The 18,786-nt window shown below is 40.1% G+C and overlaps 1 protein-coding gene across 1 annotated transcript in view; it reads right to left on the bottom strand.

Annotated features, from left to right (window-relative positions):
• ctnnd2b (catenin (cadherin-associated protein), delta 2b) overlaps positions 1–18,786 on the bottom strand; it is a 133,057-nt gene that overhangs the window by 52,727 nt on the left and 61,544 nt on the right. The window contains exons 11-13 of the mRNA XM_053438701.1: positions 18,031–18,274; positions 15,282–15,338; positions 1,699–1,831 (exon numbers count right to left, since the gene is read on the bottom strand). Coding sequence (XP_053294676.1) covers positions 1,699–1,831; positions 15,282–15,338; positions 18,031–18,274 — 434 coding nt within the window. The remainder of the gene's footprint in view (positions 1–1,698; positions 1,832–15,281; positions 15,339–18,030; positions 18,275–18,786) is intronic.

Below are 18,786 nucleotides of genomic sequence, written 5' to 3'. Positions count from 1 at the left end.
AGTGTTGAGAGAGTGAACAGGCCCTTTGCACCTCTTATATCACTCCACCCTTCAGACATCTCCCTCAAGGGAAAAACAGGCCTGTTAGGTTCACTGTGGTGTTGGCGGCCTTGCTTTAGTCTAAACACAACCATACTTCATTCCTCTATACACTCTCGACATCACTCATCTTTCTTCTCCATCCCGCTCTCTCACTCTACTTTAAATGCCTGTTGGCAGATCTTTGTTTGAGGAACCTTGTTTGCTGTTAAATCCATCGTCTCCATGGGGATTAATAAAGTTGCATCGATCGGAATTGAGTTGACATTGAGGAGAGAGACGGAGAGGGTTTTTTACCCAAGACACCGAGTGGTAGTGGCTCTAGAAGGAGGGGGATAATATAGAGCACCGGAGCAGGTTGATATTCAGGGTTGGGTTAAGTGTGTATATTGAAGAGTTAATGCCTGAATTAAGATGTGTGTTGGAAAGTCCACTGTTGATGTGACACACACAAACACACACCAATATATACTCAATAACACCTTTATAAACTTTATTGCAGTGCGGTATTTGTTGTAGTTCTGCATGTTATTTAATAGATTCAATATTTAGCTGTATACTTATAGCTGAAATTGTAATACCGTTTCATTATGTGGCAACCCATTGTGACATCACCCAAACTGCCATTTGAAGCCTCAAATTCAGAGAACTTTAAGACACTGTATGACCAACTGTACTATACCTGCAACTTGCACCACACCAGGCTCCTTACAGCTCCATTAAATTGGTGATAACAAAGATAGCTTTCCTAATTTGAGGTTAACTTCATCATTAAATAATGTTATTGTAGCAGTTTTTCCTGTGTGTCATGAACTTTGCAGTACATACTTAAACGAGTCTTAAACGGCAATATCTGGCAACCTGGCAATCTACAGGGCCAATAACAAGAGTTTTTGTGATTCCGATTAATTTACACACCCACATTTATAAGTAAAGGAAGATTAATGGAATTGATCAAACATTATCTACTTGTTAGCTGTAATCACTGATTATATATAAAAAGTATGCAACAAAGTTTCCTGCAGGTTAAATTAATTAGCCATATTGTAACGATAACGTTATAATAACAGTTTCTGCTGTTTCTTTAACAACCATATGGCTATTTTTCCCTGTTTCCAATCTCTATGCTAAGCTACCCTAACCTTGTAGCTGTTGTTTACATTTTTACTGTACATCTGATACATAAACTTGGCATCAGTCTTATAGTGCAACCCTTGAAAATAAAGCACACATGTGTACTTAGTGGACTTACTGATAAGGTACCAGAGACATTGTACCACAAGAACAATTTGCCAAACACTATCTTATTGTGACATTATCCTGTTGGATCAAACAGGTAACAAACAGGTAACAAACCCATAGTAACACACCCACTAACCCACTCCCTATTTACTCTAAGTATCTTGGTTCCCTGAAATCTTTACTCTGACAAATCCTACTTGGAAAAACTCCACAGCAGGATACCTTTCTAAAAACAAAGTTCAACGGAACTACATAACCTGAGCACATAGCTCAGATCCTATCTGCATACGAGTGAAAGTGGGTCTATGGGGGAAAGGATGTTGTGTATGTGTATGTTTTGATTAAACCAACTCTTTAATAATTAATCGGAATAAGGAATCACATTTCTTGGTGTGGTTTCTCTTCAGAGAGCAGTACCTCAGATTTGATCTTGTTGTCTCCGAAGCAGAGGTGCTGGAGGTAGGCAGCAGCGTTGGATTGGACTGATGGGAACTGATGCTGCAACATCTGGATTACCTCTGGCAGCTCTGGATCCCTCCAGCCAAACTCCCTACAGAGACACAAAGAGAGATAAAGATTTGTGTGTGTGTGCCTGTGTGCCTGTGCATGTGTGTGCCTGTGTGTGCGTGCGTGTGTAGGCAGCTTGCCTCCCTACTGTGACTCTGATTTAAAATGCTCATCAGAGAAAAAGACAGCGAGAGGCAGAAATACAGGTTGGGGATGAATAATAATAAAACAAGATTAAATACACAAAATTGTACTCGCACTGCTCCATGATCAGTTTTAAATATTATCAACTAAATAGCTTTTCATTTGGGATCAAAACAGCACTCAGCACTAACCTAAAAACCCTAATGGTAATTTGCTGTCAGTAGGTGAAGGTCTAATAGTGAGAATGCATCTAAGACATTTCACCTGCATGTGTAGATCTTTCTTTGTATGTTAAATTTGTTGACACACACAAATTCATATTTGACTAATTGCCTTGTAACACAATAATCACCATGTACATACACAATTTCAAACAAAGAATGATGCAAATGCAATATCAAACATGCTGTAATGCCATGTCTTGATAGTGTGAGAGGAGAAACGTTGAACATCTATTCATCTGACGTTATTGTATGAACATAATATGAGAGAAATCTTATATTATATTGTACTTGTGTTGTACTACAGACGAAAATAACTAAACACTGATTTAGACGGCAGAGATTAAAGTAGGGAAGTTGAAATAAGTTTAGTTGAAAGTGCTAGGATCAAATTATGATAACATGGTTAAAACCCACACTGCTGTGGTTATAACATTTCCATAGGAGCTGTATTTTATTTCCATCAACCCCATAATTGATGTTTAACTTAATTAAAATTGTGAAGGATTCGGTTTATTATAACAGCAGCTGCAGAGGATGGAAATGTGTTTTAGAAAATAAGAAGTCTTATTTTTACTGGAAGTGAATAAGAGATTGCACTGAGTTACAACAGTTAGTGAGGCACGGGCAGTTCAGATGTGACGTCATGACTTCAGTAGCCAAATATCAATGTCTGTAGCTCCTGAATGAGATGATTGTTCATTATTTATTCTAACATATCTACAGACCTTCGGCCATGTAGTATAACAACAGCAAAACCTGGCACATGTCAAGCCATGACATCCCAAATCTGATCTGTGCAGGCTGAACTGACACTTACAGATGGTGATTAAAGCTGAAAGCTGTTTGTTGTCTTTCAAGTGAGCAGTGTTTGTTTTGTCTGGTCACACTTCAACACTCATGTAGAACCTTCACCTGCCAGGATTTTACTTCTCTGTATAATAGACATATCCTTTAAATGACCACACACCCAATGAAGAAATCACTTTCAAACAAAAACATACACAGCATGGAAAGAAATACATGTATACAAATGTGTTTAAGGTGTAGATACACAGATTCAGGTAATTTCCTGTTTAAATTTCCTTAAATCTAAAATCTAAATTCACAGGTAAAGACAAAATTATGTAAATCTTTGGGGTTTATGTTTGGGGTTTGATTTTGTATTTCACCACTATGAATGACTTTGTAAATAGAAGATCTCCAGTGATTCATAATAGATTTCCATGCCGCCAAAAGAGCTAAGACAGTCCATTTTAAGACAGTATATGTTTTATCAAACATATAACTCAAGTGGAGTAGTTTCATCAACAGATTCCTAAAGCAAACTGACACAGCACACGACTAAATTGTTTGGGAAAAACAACTTACTTTAAGCTACTGTCACTAAGTTTAAAGTCCCCCTTCAATAATGTCATGTATTTTCTCTTGGCTATGATCTATCATGTGCAGCACCTTTAAAAAAGTTGTAACTTTTAGTGGTAAATTTTAGATAGAACAATGGCAGCTGCTCTACACTAATTTCTACTATAAGCTCAAATGGCACATAGCATAAGCACTTGAGGCTGAAGATAGAGCAGACCCTTTGTGAGTGAAGCCGCTTCACTTTGCTTTGGCACTGGAAGGTGAAGAACAACAGGAGCCATCTTGGATGCCCTGTTATAGAGCTCCCCCTGCTGCAGCGGAGAATCCTGCCCCAGCAGCTTTAGTTCTAGTGAGTAACCTGGGTCCGCCAGTGCTTTCTGCCTAAAGGCAAGCTTTAGGCACCCAGATGCAGAAACAAGCCCACTAGCCCCACAAATGTGTGTGAAGAAGGAAACACGGGGGATTAATGTGAGAAAGATGTGATGCAAGAGAATGAAGTCGAGAGGAATCAGATGGAAGCCCTGGATGTAGGGAGGGCTGAGCTTATTGATGTCGATTTCTGTAGCCAATTGCGAGAAAGTGGCACGTTTTGTTGACAGCGATGGTTTCTAGGGACCAACGGAGATGGGTCTTATTCCCTCCGTGGGATTTTTCATTTATAAACCTGAGGTGCATGGAAGGAGGGTAAGATACTTGGTGTTAATTTTGCTACAATTTTGCTTAAGAATGTTCAACTCAGTTGAAACATTCTCCTGCTTTTAAAAAACACATTTTTCAGTTGAGATAAGTTTGGGCTGCATTTAGAAGCCCTGTTTATGTGGAAGCCATTTCCCTTTGATGTATCTTATTCTTGATGCAGCAACAGCCCAACGTCCCCGTGGAGATAATTTCAGTTCAGTTAGATCCAACACATGCACACACACCCCCGAATGCTGTAGGACAACTCAGTATGCAGCTTAGAGCAGCATTAGATAACGGTAAAGCACACACACAATCCAGCACACTAGTATCGAAGTCAAAGAGGGTGTGTACGTGGGTCTGTGCATGAGCGTGTGCATGTGTGTGTGCGTGTGCGTGTGTGTGTGTGTGACAAGACTTGTGTACAAACTCAGCCATCAGAGGTAATGCAGAGGAGCCAGGATTAGAAAGCTTGTATCTCTAAGTTTCATTTGGGCCAATGGGATGAAACCAGTGATTGAAAAATGGGGAAATGGGAAACAGAGCGAAGAGAGAGAATTATTTGAACGGTTGTTTATTTCTATCTCTCTCACTTTAGCAATATTCTTGCGTTTTCGCCCTCACATCTCTCATTGTCTCTCTGAGTTTCTTTTCCTGACCCCCTCCAGGCACAGCCCTACACAAACACACATACACATACACATCCGCAGCATTAACATAATCATGATTTTATGCACAAATAAGCATGTGCCTCATAAATATGATCAGAGATGACATAGGCTTGTGTAGGTCACCTTCTAGGCTAATTGACAGATAAGACATCTAAAGTAATAGCTGAGCAAGCTTTCAGATGTGTGTATAACTATACGTGGTTGTGTAATTATTTATGTTTTTTGCATTATAAAAAGAGGGGGAGCAGGGCACCAGCGATGGCATGTGTTGACATGAAGCTTTTTAAATAACCAGTAAACCAGATGTTGGCATTAAATCTGACAAATTCAGCTAGTTATGTAATCATTTTGTTAATTTAAAGGGTTAAACTCCGCTGATACAAACAAAAGAAATATTATTAACCATTTTTAAAAAGGCTAATGGGGATAGAGGTGTTAGAGAATCATACCAGTGGAGTTATTCAAGCAAAAATATTTTCAGTTTAGTAAAATCTTTCTATTTGATGCTACAACCACAGCTGCAACTTTTTAATCCTAAAGTTTAGGTCCATATTTTTTTTAGGCACCTTTCCATATGAAAACTGAAACAGTTGTTTTCAGCTGTATTGCTTTCTTTCTGTCCTTCCTGGATGCACAGATATCCCATCTTAATGTAGGAGATAGGACACAAAATCAATTGTGTATGTTCTGTGTGAAAGAAACCAAAACATTTTAAAGTTTTATCAAAGCTTACATAACACAGTAGGTCAAGTCAAATCAAGTGGGCAACTTCCAAAGTCATCTCCAGTGTGAAATTCACTCCCACTGCGGCTCAGAATGGAAACATTGTGTGGGAAAACAGGAAGAGGGAAATCTGCCATCAAATAACTGTAAATATAGATGATTTCATATCCTCAGAAAGTCAAAGCCTCATCGGCATTTTTACACAGAACATAAACTGGAATCAAATCAGGAAGAGATCTGGTTGTTGTCAGTTCGGAGCAGAGGACCAATTACAACAGCAACCTCTTCGATGTCCAGGTGGACATTGGACAGATGTGAGGCTCTCCTTTAGAAGAAGGGTTGGTGATTTATTTCTGAAACACCTCTGTGCTCTCCCTGCACATACACTGACATGCAGCACAGAAGCAAGTAAAGACCCACGGAAAAAGTCGGCTTCTAGCAGTTGTCAGTCGGTGCACGTTCGTGTCTTTTGAGGGGTGTAGCTTTGATGAGAGGGCCGATGGGAGGGGGTGGGATGTATCAGTTGAATTTGTATGCAGCGTTTCCTGCTCTGGCTTGCTTTTCCAGTATTACCGACCTTAGCCTTAAATAGGCTCTTAAATCTGAATACCTCCACCAGATATTAGACAGAAAAAGAAAATGCATTGGGAAGTAGCAAGCTACAAAACATGAGGATAAGTTCACTGTCACCAACAAATTCAAACTGTGCTCAGATTTCACAACGATTGTGACTATTGGTTGCTGAGGGTTGATAACCTTACGTTGTTACCCTTAGAACAACAAAGTGCTGCTAATAGATGCACTGTATGAATGTGTGTAAGAGTTGGTGAATGTAAAACTCTACTGTAAAGAACGTTGAGTGGTCATCAAGACAGGAAAAGCAATATATAAATACAAAACCAAAACCGTTTGATAAGCGTGTCAAATCAGCGATAACTCATTTCCCAGCATGCATTGAGTTCTATGCTTACAGCCGTTAGATGCTGTGTATCACACCATTTTAAGGTAAGTCACTGTAGTTATGGGATACGCCATTAGTGAAGAGGGCATTTCTTGTATTTATGATGCTCTGGTAGAGATAGTACCTGTTCAAAGACACGGCCCATCCTGCAGGTGCCCAAAATTCACAGAGAGTTCTGAAGATTAGCTTCTGTTACAATGCCCCAGAATAAAGATTCTGAAGGACAACACTGACGCCTTTCATTCATTGTGTACTTAAAGTTTCTATAATTTGTATCCACATCATTAAATAAAAAGACCACATGCAGCATGTGGCATCTCTCAGAGTGTCCATTTATCTGTTTGTACCATTGCCATTTAACATTGTTATTTGACCTTGTTGAGGGAGTCTGACATTTTTATGTCAATATGATCTTAGTTGTGTTTGAATTCCCTGCATGTTTGGTCCTTTGACAATGAGGTTTATGCCTCAATGCGTCTTCTGAGGTTTTTTAAATAAATGAATGAATGACTGAAGTGAATTCCCCTGTTCCTTTCATCTCACGTGTCTCCATCAATACCTCCTTCCACTCTCTCCTATTTCTGAGACCCTCTTCTTTACAACTGTGTTAATCAAAGAAATTCCTCGAAAAATAAATCTTTAAAACAATGAATGAGTAAAGCGGAATTTCTATCTGAGCTTTAAGGATGAACAATGGAGATATTTGAAAATGAATTACCCACCACGTCAGGGTAGCCCAGAGTGAAACATCTGAGATACAGAGTAATCTACTCAACTTAGACCCTTTGTCATTTTTATAAATTATCGATGACAATTTTACTCTTGAGAGGAAAATTTAATATGAAACTATAATCCATCAACACTCATCGTTTCTCCAATCTTTTTCCAGAAAGGTGCCACTGCTGAAATGGTCATTTGAGGTTGTAATTGTGTTTTTCAGGTCTTCCTCTCATCAAAACCGCACCCAGGGATGTAACCTGCACATCAGTTGCAGAGGAAGTAACACTGCTTGAAGGAGAAAGTGACGCAGAAATCGAAAGTAATTAATAAAAAAAAACACTTTCTCTCACATTTACCTCCTATCTGAAGTGTGAGGTCAGAGAGGGGCCACACACGTGTATCACACACACACACACACACACACACACACACACACACACACACACACACACACACACACACACACACACACACACACACACACACACACACACACACACACACACACACACCTATTCAATAAAGAGTGGATTGTGAATGAATGAAGGGGCACAGACTAATTGTTGGTATAATATGTGACAACCCCACACACACTGAAAAACCCCTGAAACAGAAGTGTGCAGAACAATAACATAATGAGGGAAATACCAATTGTCACACATTTTGAGGCGACAGGAAACATGAAAATGCGATAAACAAACACAAACATGTAGAAATTAGCACACACACATGCGTACATGCTCACACACACTTTTACACACACACTTTTACACACACACACACACACACACACACACACACACACACACACACACACACACACACACACACACACACACACACACACACACACACACACACACACACACACACACACACACACACACACACACACACACACACAGCGCCTATAATAGTTGTAGCCCCACAGTGGCACATCACAGCAGATCTAACTCAACCCTGGGCCTCAGGCTGTGATGCGACGCAGGCACACACACATGCTAACACATAAATACATTGACACGCACACACACACACGACTGCACATGCAAACACACACAAACTGAAAAATAAATGTACATCTTTAACATATTGTCAAAGTCCCCACAGACTACAGGCTTCATCTATAAAATGTATGATACTGGAGTATATAGTACACATGAGAGTAATCTACCTACAATCAGAATCTAGACAATATGTGTGTGTGTTTGTGTGCGTGTGTGTTCTGCCCCAGAATGCTGTAATGGTTCATTCATTCCCTAACTCTAGCCTGCAGCCCTACTACTTTTCACTCAGTGATTCTCTATTTCACTCTCTCTTTCTGAAATGTGTGTGTGTGTTTGTGTCGTTCGAGAGCATAGGGAACACAGGAGGAAATTGTGCTTCCAGTCCCAAACAATGTGTGACAACATCACAGCTAGAAGATGAGCAAATAATACTGAGCCATCTGTGAACTTTGGGCAAAAAAATGTTCGGTGAGAGATTGTTTGCACCGGTTTAGTTCTGGGGTTAAGGAAATAATATGCAGGATGTTTGGATAGCACCGCTGCTGTGACACAGCCCATAACAGCACAAACAAATTATATGTTTGTATCCCACCACGTCCCGTAACCTTCACAGGTGACAAAAAGCCTATTATTATTAAATAAAATACTGTTCCATTAGTCTAATAAAATAAAAAAATCTATGAAATGGCCGTATTATTTATGTAGCCTGCAAACACCATTACATTTACAGAGACTGAGATAATAAGCATCACTGATCTTTTCTTCCTTGACGTGTATTGATTTTCAACTTACTCATCTTTTCTTTAGAATAATACAATTATATTGTGTCAGTTTTTAATTAATATATATTTAAATGAAACAACTAGAAGGACACTGAGAGTGCATCCAAGGCTTATTGGCCACTTTATCACCATATTGCATATACATGAATTAAGAAAATCAAAATCCCAGCTGATCTGGATCCACACCAAAGCTTGACCCATACCACATCCTTCCATCAAGTTTCATGGCGATCCGTCCTGTAGTTCTTTTGTAACACTGCAAACTAACAAACAAACATATACAGATGAAAACCCAACCTCCTTAGTTTTCAGGCCTGAGTGGGCTGTGCAGGCCTTTCTATAAATCCAGGACCAAAGCCAGAAAGCCCACATCACTGCGCACTAAGTTTAACACTGCTGGAAGCCAACAGTAATAACTGCAGCAAACTAAGTTGACAATATGCTTGTTTTTTAAATGAATTTAGATTTTTTTCACGTTTGGATTTTGGCAGCTGGTGGAACAACAACACAATTTTGGAAATGCTTCTCCCATCACCAGTGGAAATTACACCAATGGACCAGCATGGTGTCGTGCTGTTATTCAGTGTTGGAGTCAATGTTACAAACTGGAAATTGACCCAATAGGCTGTAAAAACAAGGCAATAATAACATCACACCTTGTTAATTGCTAACCTGTCCCCTGTTTTGTTTTTAAAGTTCGTCCTTTTTTTCCTCTGCCTTTGCTTTCTATAAATACGCTAATTTGATAACCTTGTCCCTCTGCACCCTAACGCTGAAGACGGCTCTGATCTTAACATGTCAGATTAAATGGAGAAAAAAATCACAGCAGGAAAAAAACGATCATTCTTAAAAAAGAGAAAATAAATTAATAATGGTATGAGGAAAAAAGTCTGTAAGTGACGCTTTACTTCTCGCAGAAAATATGCATACATCCATGCATATGTGTGTGCATGTGGGTTAGTGTGTGAGTGTGTGCGACTTTGGAATCCCCCAAGAGCTGTGTCATTAGGTTACTCATTGGATTGGTGCAGAGTAATGACAAACTGTCCATCTGCTCTTTGTTCCTGGCCAACCAGGTGGGCTATCTCACATCATCACTTGTCTAGGTATGTACGTTTGATCTTGTGTCTGTATGTGTGTTTCTGTGTCTGCTTGTGTGTGTGTGTGTCTCTGTCTCTGTGTGTGTGTGTGTGTGTGTGTGTGTGTGTGTGTGTGTTTGTGTGTGTGTGTGTGTGTGTGTGTCTGTTTCTACAGTCAAAACATTTACAGCACAATAAGAGGTGACAGGCTGCAGGCGAACCAACAATTAAAGCTGGTAAATAAATACACTATATATGAATTATGTATTCACAAAGCAGGGCAAGGTGCTGTAATGTGAGGGCTGCAGGCAGATAATGCTCACTTCTATATCTGGCTGAAAGGATTTCCTGTGAGTCAGGTTTTTTTAGTGGAATAGCGATTTGAAACCGGGGAGAGGACTATGAGCATTGTGTTGAATATATTGTGTGGGTGTGTGTGTGCGGGTGTGTGTTGAGGGGAGTGGGTTGAGATGTGTCTGATGACTCATTCCCCCAAAAGGCGAGACAGAAATACAGACAGACACGGAGACAGTCAGGTTGGGTAAACCAGCAGAGAAAACTGACGTGAGGAGAAACGAGGGGAGAGCGAAGCAAGTTTAAAAATGAAAAGTCAAGGGCGCTGACTCATTTTGCAGCAGGACATCGACCAAAACTTCAGGTGGCTGATTAACAGCAAACACATTACAGTGTATTTATATCAAACTAGGGATGGGCGTTCGATTAAATTGTCTTCGTCGATCGTCGGGAGAGTTAATGACGAATTTTCGATTAATAATTAATATTTTCAAGTTAAAAAATGCACTATTTATAAGCTACATTAAAATGCAGAAATGCAAAAAAAGCGTGTTTCCTCATTGAGATCTTTATTACAAGTTGAACAAAATATGCGCTGCCGTAATCTTAAGCAGCGGAGCCGACAGCTAGAAGCCGGTGCTACTAAACACAACTGACCCTCGTTTTTTTTCCCTCCAAAATAAAATAATAATAATTTAAAAAAACATAATGTTAAACAACAACTACAAATATATAATACTTAGGTCTGACAGGTTTTGCCAAATGTAACTCAAAACTATCAAACAAGGTACAGAGTCGAGAAAGCTTCATAAAAATAACCAGTAACTCACATACAACTTCAGCACCAGCCTACGGATTTGTGTTGAGAAAGATGAGCATGCTAAACTGCTATGGGGTCAGACGCGAACGCAGCCTGGTGACCCTAACCCACCGAAAAACCCGCTCTGAGGGGACTGACATCGCCGTGATACACAGGTAGCTCCGTGCTAACTTGGCTAGCCTGGCTGCGGCTCCGGTGTTTGCGCTCCCCTCGTCCGTGTCAGACAACGCAGGCTCCTTGTCTCCCCCAGCCTCTGGGATAGCTTCGCAGTGTTGGCAGTGAACCAAGTCATTTTTTAACTCAAAATGGTCCCATGCAACACTTCGCCGTGACCTCTTCATGTTTACTTTGGAAATGGAACTACACGGTAACTCGCAGCCAGTCGCAGGTAACTGAGTAGGACTGTTGCGTTTTTCTCAAACCATGGTCAAATGTGTAATTAACGAATTTCTCGATGAAAAAATTATTTCATCGACGAAACTCTTAATGATCAATTAATTGATCGTCGATTAATTATGCCCATCCCTATATCAAACTAGAATAAATTACAATACACTTGAGCAGAAACTGATCTCAGACCACCAGGGATGTGTCCACAATATGTTCAGCTGAGGATATACAGTAATTAACACAGGAGCTGATTAATGATGGACAACACAGGTTAGACTCAGTCGTCCATGTAAATGTCCTTCAAGTGATGTTGTAGGATGAACTCTCCATGTTTTCTTCATCAGGTCTCATCTGTCCATCTCACTCCTTCTCTACAGACCCACAAGTGTCCTCTATTCTTCACCAAGCAATGAGTGAGTGTGTAATTAAGATGGTGTACTTCACCGGTTTGTTGTCTATTGTACGGTGTGTATACTGTCGTTAAAGAGGATTATGTATCTACAACCTCTTATACAACAGCCTGAACAAAGAGAGGCTTTCTCATATACTGTATGATGAAGTATTAAAGCCACCCTAAAAAAGTAAAACTAAAATAAAAAATGTATTAGAATAAAATAGCAAATTTTAGAAACAAGTCATTACATTTAGATTTTCTTTTTTCTATCATACCTGATCAAAGATAGACATATTTCCCTGTGAGTACACCATTACCTCCTTCAATCTGCAATGATTATTCTGATTATACAAAACTACTCCTCTCACTAAACTTGGTGGAAGGATACTTCGGGCCAGGAGAGAAGCCATTAAGTTTAAAGATTGGGGGGGCGGATCCTGGGTGGGGATCATGGAAAATGAGGACCTTTTTCTAACATTGTGAGCTATGTGGTGTTTTTCAACATTTTAATTGCTTTACAAAAATGTGTGCAATTTGGTGCAGTGAATTAAAATGTAGCTTCAACAGGGGACTGTTCTAGTGCAATTCTAGTTCTGTATATATTTTACATTGGGCAAGATAACCCATGATATTTTTGTCAGCCTCTCCTGAAACAGAGATTTTGTTACATGTTGGAACAAGTCAATTTTACAAACAAACTTACTTGATTTGAATAAATAGTCTGTGTGTATTTTGACTGTATAGGATGGGCAACATAGGTTTTTTTTATTAACAAGAAATAAGGTTGGATAGATCATTGCTCCAATATGCAATCTGATTGCAATATGAGAGGATTTTATTACTGTATTCAATGAACAATACTTGTGTGCTTGTGTGTGTGTGAGTGTGTGTGTGTGTGTGTGTGTGTGTGTGTGTGTGTGTGTGTATAATGGTGACCCCGCCACAACCCTATTTTGGTAAGGAATTTAGAGTGGCAAAGAAAAAAGGACAGAGACTAAGAAAGACTGATACTGAGAGAAAATCTGAAAATGAAAAGAGTGTTGTCTGTATACGTGTGTCATTCAGACAGTGTGTGTGTGTGTGTGTGTATCTGTGTGTGTGTATTAGAGGGTGATCTGGTATGGATGACTGACTGGCCCACTGAAGCTGGAAAAGATGAACGAAAGGTCAGGAGATGTCATGCAGAGCAGAGAAACACACATACACACACAGACACACACACACACACACACACACACACACACACACACACACACACACACACACACACAGTACGTCTCAACCCCATGACTGAATATGGATCAGAGGTTCTCACTGTGCTTACGAGCATGAAATAAAATGAGGCACTTTTATGATTGGGTCAGATCCTGTCTTTGTATTCACGGGAACGTTTCCATAAATTACCGACAGCCTGAAGGAGGGAAAGTGTCAGAGAACATAAGAAGCTGTTTCCACAGTAACCTACCTTGATTTGCCAGACAGGGCCAGTGTGTGGCTTGACAAATCAGCTAAGAGTTATATGTTTGAAGCTTTGACAGGATAAAGATACCATTAGGGAGCCTGGGCCAGACGGTGCCAGTGACCTTACACCTCTTGAGTTATCACGTATTCACTGTGCTGATATAGAGAGCATCAGTGCAATTAGTGATTTGATTAATTTCATTTTTATTCCTCTACATAGTCTATATCTACTCCTTCATTGCATTAGATACACTGTGTTTCTATAGGTCAATTCATAGTGGATGAGACAACCTTTTGTTCCTAGAGACTACCGTAAATATAATGTTTGATCACAAAACCTGTGAGAGGTTTCTTGAATTAATAATAATGACTATAATGAGAAAGATGAAGATGAAATAAGTACAATATAGCCTGAATATTCAATGGGCCGAATACACCCCATAAATCACATACTGCATTGCCTGATTGGTACAACAGCATCCTCCACAGCTGTACGATAGCTGGCATATTGTTATAGCTAACATTATGAGGATGCCAGTAGTGTTGGCTAATATTATGTCTCCGCCAGTATTATAAGCTAATGTTGTGTCTCTGGCATGATCCTGTCAGCCATAAACTGTATATGAAGGTGGACAACATGGTGGCTCCCTAAAAGTGAAGCTGAAGCATCGTGATTGCCCCCTGGTGGCTGGCTGCAGTATTGGTCATAAATCCCATAGAGCGGTAGCTTGTGGCTTTTGTTGGATTTGTATTAAATATTTGATGCAAAAAAAAATGGGGAGACTGACTTGCAGTTGGTTGAAAATGTGATACACCACAATCACTGGTGCGCGAACTCTGGCTCCAAATTAGGTCATTGACACAAGATGGCAGCGTTCATTTCGTGGATATTTTGGCTTCATTTCTGGAAAGTGGGAGGAGGTGGTGACAAATCGTTCATCTATATTTTTCAGGCAGTACTGTTGGCTTATGTTAGGTCTCTGGCAGTGATGATAGCTTTGGGAAGGACATTTGTAAAGGACTATATGTTTCCACAAACCCAGTCAAAATCAGAAAACATTTGACAACAAAAGAGCTGAGACAAACTGAGACAGACTAGCATTGTGACATTAATGGAAAGGTAAGCCAACATTATCACATTAACTGCAATACCATATTGTGGTGAAATGATAAAGGCACTTTTACTTGGCAGTCTTTTCTGGTAGAAGTGAGGGCCAAACTTTAACACGGAGCAAGCCACACAAATACAACGGTCAAAAAGCACGTTCAGAAATCACCAGGACGGACGATGGAAACAAACAGTGACCGAGTAAATCAACGGGTAGATAAACGGATGGAGGGATGGATGGATCGATGGAAAGCCCAAGGAGAGAATGAAGAATATTTACAATCTAAAAAACAGTTCCTTCCATCATATACCACATCTTTAAAAAAAATCCACTAGTAATTAATCTGTTCTTTTAGGAACTTCTGAGAGGTTTCAGGTCACATGACAATGTTGTCATACTACTATTATGCCATATCATAATTAAATGCAAAGCTGTTTTTTGAGAGCCAATGTTCAAAGCTATTGTCTATTTCAGAATCCAAATAAAGCTAAAAGGAGATTCACTGCTGCACTGTGGGTACATGGGTGACAATACAAATGTGAAATGTTGTCATGCTGCCATTAACATCTGCGTCAATTGGTGTCATATTGATAAGATGGAGCGATTCAGTGAATGAGACAAAGGTAAGATTGATACACAGAATGTATATATGTATAAATAAATACTTGGATTACTTTGTCATTCTTTGCTCGGCTTGATTTTGATTCCACACAAGGAATTCGGGGTCGTACCTATCGAGGGGGGACAGGCAGAGAGAAACAAGAGAGAGGTATATGTTGGCTGTCTGGCAACAAATTATTCCATAACCAATAAGAGTGATGATAAGTAAATAGAAATCAATATATAGCCACTAGACTCGTCTTTCTCTCTCAACATCTGGTGATCAGGCAGCGGTGGAGGAGCTGGGCAGCGGTGGAGGAGCTGGGCAGGGTGACGAACATGCACGTCGAGCAGGTGGAGGGAAGATGGTGGGAATGTCAGGTAAAAAGAGGGTCTCAGAATAAAACAAACTGGGTTTCATCTTGTTCATTTGAGACATTAAGCTCATAGTTGCTGCATAGTGGAGCAATTTCTAATCATCTACATACAAAGTCTGGATCTGTCTGGATATGCTCTCACCAGGACTTACAGAGTGTTGATTTACTGTTGTGTCTACAAGTGCATTTATAAATTATAAACCTTTGTACAGGTGTGACGTACTGTATATAAACAGTAAACAGTTTACTGTATATACACACACCACGCTTATTTTAAAAGGTTGGCACATTAGTCAACTTAACTGTTTAATGGAACATACATGTGAAATTAGTTCACATGTTTTTGAGTGGTAGAAGGTAACAAAACAGGATGAAATACCAGTTTACCAGCTAAACTGCTAAGCTTGTTATATGTGGGCTAATTTGAAGATACTAATGAATAATATAGCAGATACATTTTTAACTGGTGTACTGGCAAATGATGAATAAATGGTTGCTCATCTTAAATGATTTTGATAGAAACAGAAAACGGTTGATTTTTTCTTTTTTCCTACACTTCACTGGTAGATTACATATGGATTATGCCTAATGAGGCATGTGTGAATAAATGTGGCATTAGCACTTAACAGCGATGTTGACCAACTGGCCAATCTCCCAAACACTGAGTATGTTTGTTTGAATAATGAAACGTCTATGTACTATTTCCCTATTGTCAGAAAAATTCAACAACAAAAACCAAAACCAGTATTGAACAGATTATTATACCTGATAACAAGTATTTTCTGTAGTCACAACCTGGCATGGCTTATTCCTCTGTGCCACAGAGCTCAAGTGGTGTCGAGAAACAATTAAAATACCATCACTGGGCCTTCATTGCGATTAACACAGCCCCGGTAGTACCACATTTACTTCCCTGATGCTGTTAGTACTCACTTCAAATGAACATTTCATGTTGTGTCTATTTATGTTATATACACAGCTAAAAACAATTCCTAACAAATACGCTATTTATTCCTGGTTCAGTTATATTTGCTAAAAAACTACAATGCCAAACCACGGTTTGGGGTTTAGTGCCCCTGATGCATTCATAAAGCTAAAACAAATTGAGAGATTGACTATAACTATTGTTTTTTTATATGATTTCTTGATATAGAAAATATTGTGTACTATAGAGTAATATAATTCCCTCTTTGAGCTGTAAAACAGCAGCTTTGCAGCAGCTTGTAACCAGCAAAACTGGACAACAGCCGTCCCAGAATATCCCTGTAGTTTTATAAATCCTGGGGGACCCTCCCTTTAACGCTGTGCAGACAACAAGCTTCTCAGATAGCACTGACTGTGCGTGTCGTGAATGTAAAGCAGAATGCCATGCATCAAAAGTCACTCCTTCAAACGTAGCGGTGCACATGTGTGCGGATGCTGGAGGATACATATCAATGATGCCAAAGCTAAAGAGTGAACAAACAGACAATGTGAGTGCAGCGTGCACAGAGAAACAAACACTTGGGCAATGGGTGGAGGAAGGAGCAATGGCTACGAACAACCACAGTCATTATACAGCGATTCAGCAGAGAGCGACCTCCTCATTAGCAATATTATAAATATGCAAATATATATGTGTGTCCTGGTTACACCTAAGCTGAAGGGCCACAAAGAGAGACACTTCAACTTTCCTTAGGCTGCTTCTGTCTCTGACAGCTCGACTGTGCAGTCATTAGTCAGAAACAAGAGGCTAAGACAGAGAAATCCAAGACACAATTGGAATAGTGTTTCAAACCAGATTTTAATTAGGACAAAAGATTATAAAAATAGTATTACGCTGTCTCTGTATGTGTCTCTCTTCTCTGTTTTTGTCTGTGAAAGTCTTTCTCTCTCATACACACACACTGCTACACACATGCACACACTCAAACACAGAGCTCTCTCGATTTCAAAGCAGACTTCATTGAGACTTCCCACATTAAGTCCTTGTCACTGACAGAGGGCCACCTCACTTCTAACAGCAGCAGCAAACGTTTTAAATTGTACCTGGAGGAGTGTGTGCAGGCATTTCAATGGCAGTGTGAACAAACCCCAGCATCAGGCAAACTAGAGAGGACAGTGAGAGATGTGAAGTGATGTGTGCTTCATACTAGAGCCCAGATTCAGCCATCCTTTAACTGCTTGACTGTCACGTCCTGACAGTGCGTTATCGGCTATGGTGCAACACTATACTCTATGGTGTCACCATGTCACATGTTCAAGTGAGACTCTTTTTTTGTGGATTGTGAATGAACTCTCTCTGTGTCACTGTTGAAGCTCAGTGTTCTCCAGGATATTGATGCTGATATATGTTTAGTTTGGTGAATCTGACCCTCAGTAAGTTGTGAGAGTAGAAAGGGAGAGCGGAACAAAGGGCTTCATCTACAAGCAAGAGCTGATTGAAGGAATAAAAGTTCTTTCTCACCTTGGATCCTTCTGGATGCTGTCTACGGATGGAGAGCGGCCCAGGGAAGCCTCAGGGGGGAGGGCAGGGCCTGACTTGCTGTAAGGCGACTCAGTGGACGGGCAGAACTGCAGAGTGCGATACGGGTTGGCGTAGTCAGCTGCCCCGCCTCCTGTGGCGAAGCTGCCTCGCTGAAAAGTTCCGGTGGCGCTCTGGCTTGCCGTTCGCTGCAAGGGGATTGGGTCGACACCGGGAGAAGACGGGGCTAAAGCAGGAATAGGAGGGTAGGGACAGAGCAGATAGTTGAGGACCTCTTGGTACAACTGGTTCACCACTGGGTTTGATGTGGCCAAGGAGGGGGCAGGGAGCGGGGCACAGAGAAATCATAACCAAACACAAGTGCCAACACAAGGATGCACATATACACACAAACACACACACACACACACACACACACACACACACACACACATACACACACAATGAGCAAAAAGCAACAACACCAGCACAAGCAAAATGCAGGAAGAGAAGAAGCAAAACATAAAAGTGAATAAATGTGACAAACTGCAGGTGAGCTTTCCAAATGAGTTTGAGATGTTCATTTGGATTAAAAACCACAAGCAGACAGAAGCAGTCAAATCCAACATACATGCACTTAAAAGAAAAAAATACACTTCACTGATCAAACATTAAACTTGTGGCCACATATAAAACATTATTTTAAAGATAAGAAGACATATTAAATATCCCATAGAGAAGGGCCGAGTTAATCCAGTT

Source organism: Pleuronectes platessa, chromosome 13 (assembly GCF_947347685.1).
Source record: "Pleuronectes platessa chromosome 13, fPlePla1.1, whole genome shotgun sequence".
Lineage (NCBI taxonomy): Eukaryota > Metazoa > Chordata > Actinopteri > Pleuronectiformes > Pleuronectidae > Pleuronectes > Pleuronectes platessa.
Note: the sequence above shows the minus strand (reverse complement) of the source record. Positions and strands in the feature narration are given on the sequence as shown.